The 5,758-nt window shown below is 43.7% G+C and overlaps 1 protein-coding gene across 4 annotated transcripts in view; it reads left to right on the top strand.

The window, feature by feature from the left end:
* Positions 1-5,758, top strand: part of LOC108447566 — a 26,182-nt gene extending 20,424 nt beyond the window's left edge. For 2 of the 4 annotated variants that reach the window (XM_017738011.1, XM_017738014.1), the window contains 7 exons: positions 824-1,150; positions 1,613-1,666; positions 1,955-2,044; positions 2,524-2,704; positions 3,332-3,427; positions 3,938-4,018; positions 5,076-5,758. In XM_017738011.1, coding sequence (XP_017593500.1) covers positions 824-1,150; positions 1,613-1,666; positions 1,955-2,044; positions 2,524-2,704; positions 3,332-3,427; positions 3,938-4,018; positions 5,076-5,333 — 1,087 coding nt within the window. In that variant the 3' untranslated portion in view covers positions 5,334-5,758. The remainder of the gene's footprint in view (positions 1-823; positions 1,151-1,612; positions 1,667-1,954; positions 2,045-2,523; positions 2,705-3,331; positions 3,428-3,937; positions 4,019-5,075) is intronic. The other 2 variants (XM_017738012.1, XM_017738013.1) reach the window with 2 other exon arrangements.

Here is a 5,758-nt window from a genome sequence, read left to right as displayed (position 1 = left end):
CGAGCGGAACTGCACCCGAGGGGAAAGGGCCCGACAGCCGAGAAGGCTGGGATTGGGTTTGTGATTGATGTTACTGCCATAGTTATTGCTGTTTGTTTGACTGGTTATACACATAGAGATATATAATAGTAAAGAACTGTTATTCCTGTTCCTCATATCTTTGCCTGAAAGCCCCTTAACTTCAAAATTATAATAATTTGGAGGGAAGGAGGTTGCAATTTTTTTTCTTCTATTCCAAGGGAGACACTTGTCTTTCAAACCAAGACACTACTCCACCTGGATCCAAGCTCCTGGAGCACCTTAATCTGGGACTGTCTCTGTAATAATAGTTGATATTTGGGATCCTCATTAGGAAACAGGACACAGAGAGCAGTTGTACTAATAAAAAATGACCTTGAGAACACAGAGCTTTGTACTCCTCTATTAAAAACCCCACACTTGTACATTGCAAAGTTGGTTTTAGCAGAACAGTCAGCTGCATTTGCTGTTCCCCACACTCTGCAGGTCTAGGTTGAGTTTGTTTTTCAGGAGCTGTCCCTTTATCTTGCCCACTTCATCCAGACCTAATGATGAGTCAAACCCTCCTGGTTTTGGCATACACTGGTCTGTGGAGTCATCTGAGCTGTATCAGGCAGATAATGCTGACTGACTTGTACCAAATCTGCACCCCTGTGTGCCCTTTGACCTGTCTCTGATCTGTTTGCTGGCATGGATGTAGCCATGAAGCCTCTGCTCACAGGACTGGCTATTATAAGGTACTTGTTTCGAGGATGTGTTCTTTTCCCCTTTCTTTATAAGAATTCCCTTTTCTTTTTTTCCTCAGACATACATCTGACACCTCACAGCAGCCATCAGTCTATGGAGGGCAGACTTCAATCCCGAAGGAAAGGTCTGAAATGATGAAAGAGATGGATGAAAAAATAAGGAAGGAAATGTTTGAAAGGATGAAAGAGATGGACAACAAAATAAGGAAGGAAATGTTTGAAAGTATGAAAGAGATGGATGACAAAATAAGGAAAGAAATGTTCGAAAGGATGAAAGAGATGGACGACAAAATAAGGAAGGAAATGTTCCAAATGACAAAAGAGATGGACGACAAAATAAGGAAGGAAATGTTCCAAATGACAAAAGAGATGGACAACGAGAAAATGTGAGAGTCCAGCGACCAGAAATGACACTGTTTAGTGTGGCCCCTGACAAGAACTGTAGCTGGTGCACACTAGGGCAGGTGGGACAGAAGATTATAAATCAGCCAGACACAGGGAGGGCTCTGAGTTAGCAGCAAATTTTCTGCAGGCCTTATTGGGAACCCAGAGCAAATTTACAGAAGCTGATTGATTTGCCCCATGTAATATGCAGATCTTACACTTTGGGAGTATTTTATTTGCACTGTTGATATTGATTCATGGAATCACAAACCACCCACCTGGCAAGGAACAGCCTTGAGAAGTGTTGGTGTCTAGATTTCTTTTCCCTATGGGTTGATCAGAAATTGGAGGGAGGAAGTTTAGCTTGTGCATTTTTTAAGACTTTATTGCATACCTGCCCACTGATTGAAATGTGGTTTATTATTTCTTTCTTCCCCCTATGGATGGATGGACAATGAGAACAGAACTTTGACTGACCCTATTAATACACCACTACACCTTCCAGATAGTTACAGCAGGTACTGTGATTCTTTATATTAATAATCAAAGAGGGGGAAATCATTATGATCCTTACAACCACACTTCCATTTCTTCTGATGTAAATAGCTCCCCCCTTGATTTGAGCATGAATTCTGGGTTGGAGCTTTCAGGGGAGGTTGTTCAGCTCCCCTGGAGATTTTCCTGGATGCTCTACACTTTCCCACCTCAGAGCTTTTTTTCTGGAATTCAGATTATTCAACAAGGGCATGTCCACTGTTGTCCCAGTGTCCAACAACAAATAAGGAGATTTCACAAATCTGTTTCAGAGCATTTCCTGGAAGGGCAATCCAAATACAGCAGCAGAAGGAAGAGGAATATGAGGTGCTGAAAGAGAAGAACAAAAATCTGGAGTCAAGGTAAGGTATTTATTCATATTTTGGACGTACTGTGTGTTTCTACACTGAAAAGCCACATACTTGTTGCTTCCTCCAGTGCTTGGGGACTCTGTTTCTGACCAGACAGCCCAGACACCTTCTCTCCAGACTTTCAACCTAACAGCATCTCTTTGTAACTGACTTCTTGAAGATGGCTTGGGTTGTTCTGCAAAGAGAAGGAGACATTCTCAGGGTAACCAGTTAAATAAAGAGTAAAAGAAACCAGTCTCCAATGACATCGTTGAGATACCACTCTGATCAGATTCCACTGTGATCATGCAAAACTGAGCTGAGGAAGCACTGTTTCCCACACAAAAGCTGCTCGCCAGCTATATAACAGAGTTGAGAAGTGCATTGTACAAAACATGGGATGCATGAAACAGATTCATAGTAAAACAGTTATGTTTACTCATTATTTCATCTTGGCTTAGATACGTTTTTTAATATCCTCCTTGACCTAGATACCAAGAGCTCTTGGCTAAAATGATGAGCATGCACCAATACTCTGAGGACATCAATGACCCTTTGCGTTTGTCTGCTGTGCTGGAGAGGTATGAGATGCTCCAACTACAGCAATGGGAGAAAGTCAGGAGCTCCATGCCCTGCCGTTGGACGTATGAGCAAGGCCGTCGCATCATTAAGGTTTGTCCATTTTCTGCATCTGATTCTTATCAGATCAATATGGTGCAGCCATATAGCAGCCTTTGAGTATTTGTATTTCTGTACCAGAAAGGGTTGGGGCCTAAGTTTGGGTCTCCAGTTTTCCAACTCAGCAGGGCCTGTGGAATGCTGTAGTGATCAAACTGACAGTGACTTTCTTCCTCCTGCCTTTCAGAAGGGCACATTCAAATACCAGTCCCATCTCTCAAACATGTCAAGCACAAGTGGGAAAACAATCCACTTTGCTTATGCTGGTGCTTGAACTGATAGCTGGGAGACCTCATTTTGATGTCTGACTCACTGCTCTGATGCTAGAGAGATCTGAAGGAAAATACCAAAGTGGTATTACCTAAAAGGACAAGACTGAGATGGGGCCATTATTAGCATTGATTGTGATGATAAGGCCCGACAGATGCTGAAGAATGGGCTCCAATATGCAAGCAGCTTGATGAAACAGTTTGTTTCACAGCTATGGAAGACATACTTCAATCAATTAGCAGCCCTACAATTTACTCTAATGCAGATGTGTTCTCAGCACATGCTTTGCACTTTACACCTCTGGTTTCACTGTGATTGCTGCTGTAATCAGTTGTTGTCTTTGCACTGCAGAAGCTGTTTGATGCCTGTGAGAAAGATATACAACAGAGAACAGATGACATACTTAAAGCTCTTGACATTCCACTTTGGAATAAGGCTTTGACTGAGGTATTTCATGTTTCTGTGTAAAAGGGCCATCAGCATCTGCCATTTATTTAGAAGTTTGCTTCTGATAAGGACACTGCTCAAAATCTGTCAGCAGTGACACTGGGGATAACTTCTGAGCTGAGAGGGCTGGGGGTGTAGAAAGCTAAGTTCCATCACACCTAGGTATGAGACCATCACTGGATAAAAACCAGGTCTCTTTCTCTCTAAGAGTGAAGTTATTCCAGGGAGAAACAGGGAGCTGGACTTGTGGGAGCCTTCCAAAATGATATGATTCTGTGTCCCATGATACACAGCCATACACTGAAAGCATGTCTGAATTGTCCATCTGGATGAGGCACATGATGAGTGCAGAAAGCATTTTCCAGCCCTATGTTGCTTTTATGCGACCTTCCTCCAATGCCTGGAATGAGTGACTTCTCCATTACTGATTGACACAATCTGAGAAACAAAAACTCCCAGTGCTTGCCTTACCACATGATAACAGCCTGCTTTGTGCTGATTGTTCTGTAGGAGACGATGCGAGAAATAAGGAAGCTCTTTCGGCAACCCTATTACCAAAACTACCCAAAGGTTCACTCCGAGATTGTTCAAGTGAGTAAAGATACAGCCCAGGACCGGGGCAATGGTTCAATTTTCTGTGCAGCTTGTTAGTTAAAAAATGAGAGGTCTCCCTTCTGCTTGAGGTTGTTTTCCACTTGTGGTCAGGTCCTTCCAGCCCATATACTCCCAAAACATTCTCATGTACATGTAACCTTGTAAGGGAGGTACAGCAGGACAGGCAAGGTTGTGCTCTCGCCAACAAAGGCACAGCCATACTGGACCCAAGCAAGGAGCAAAGAGCAAAGGACCAGTGGTAGTGATCAGGGTCAGCCACAGACCAGTGACCACTGGGCAAGCTCACAGTGACCAGCCAGGTCAAGACCGAGCTGGGAAGTTGGTCTATGGGTCAGGATCAGCAAGGCTGGGCACAGGCATCCCAACATCACAGCTCAGGCAAGCACGCAGCTACCACTCAGCTCCTGGGTCAAGTGGTGGCCAATCTGGGGGTGAAGATGAGGCTTCTCATAACTCCTTCTCACACCACCCTTTCTGCCAGCTTGGCTTTTATTGCAGGAGTTGAATACAAGGTTATATGGCCGTGCTAAATCTGAGCTGGCCTTGAACACAAGCAGCCAAACCCCTGGCAAGGCTGAGGAAAGCTTGCAGAGGCTGTTGATGTGCACAGAGCCCTGATACCTGCTATCCACATGGACTAGTCTCTAGTGGGCTTTTTTGTGGAAGATGTGACATATAGATCACAGATATATGAAACTTCCAAAGAGGAGATTCCTTCTTTTGCAGCTTGCTGGGCCTTTCCAAAAGCTCGGTCTTACCAAACTCCTTGCAGATCTCTCCATGAAGAAATAGAGACAGGTGCTGGATGCTGGCACAATCCAGAAGTCAGGACTTAGTAAATAAAAGAACCTTTCAAGCGACCCTGGGACCCCTGCATTTCCTACTCAGAGAGTACCAGCAGCTTTGACAAGTGAAGTTCTTGAGTGCTTAGTTTATGTGGAACAGCTGCACAGAATGAGAGTGGGGAGGCAATGTAACAATACATCAACATAACATTACAAAGCTTTGAAAAGTGTTCTCATATGATTTTCAGGAAGCTGCCATTCTCACAGGAACTGAAAATCAAACTGAAAATCAGTTCCTGCTGCAGTGCTGCCAAATTTATTGTTTGCTGCTTCTTCAGGATCCACCAGTTAAAGCTGAGTGGAAGATGAACAGAAGGTATTTAGAGCATGTGGACAAGAAAGATCCAGTGTACTGGAAAAACCCATCACTTCTGTGGCCCATAATGAAATGTGGAGAGGATGTTGTTGCGAAAGGTGTAGTCTGGGATCAAAGGAGAATGACTTGAGAGTCTGGGTAATTGCTAACTTAGCCAGAAGATGACACAGCTGCTTTGCAATACTCTGCTTTTCCTTCTCCCATGAATTTCCTGCTTTTCAGAGCTAGTAAGTTAGACATCCCCCACTTGGGACACCTAGGATAAATCATTATTAATAAACATGTATTAAAAATTGAAGCTACTCCAATTGTCTCCTCACAAAGGCCACCTGCCTGTTCACACTCAGCTGCTTTCCCATGTCTGTACAATTTACCTCTCCCGAAGCCCTTCAGCTACTCACCTGCCACAGCTCTGGACCAAAGAGCTCTAAAAGTTTTATTCCATGGCATAAGGGGGATGCAGTGAGGCAAATGCGTGTTCATGTGACTTCGTGTGACACAGTATTCTGTGAGCAACTTGAGAATTACCAAATAAAAAAAGACTTTCAATTCTGC

This window comes from Corvus brachyrhynchos, unplaced genomic scaffold (assembly GCF_000691975.1).
Source record: "Corvus brachyrhynchos isolate BGI_N302 unplaced genomic scaffold, ASM69197v1 scaffold56, whole genome shotgun sequence".
NCBI classification, from domain to species: domain Eukaryota; kingdom Metazoa; phylum Chordata; class Aves; order Passeriformes; family Corvidae; genus Corvus; species Corvus brachyrhynchos.
Note: the sequence above shows the minus strand (reverse complement) of the source record. Positions and strands in the feature narration are given on the sequence as shown.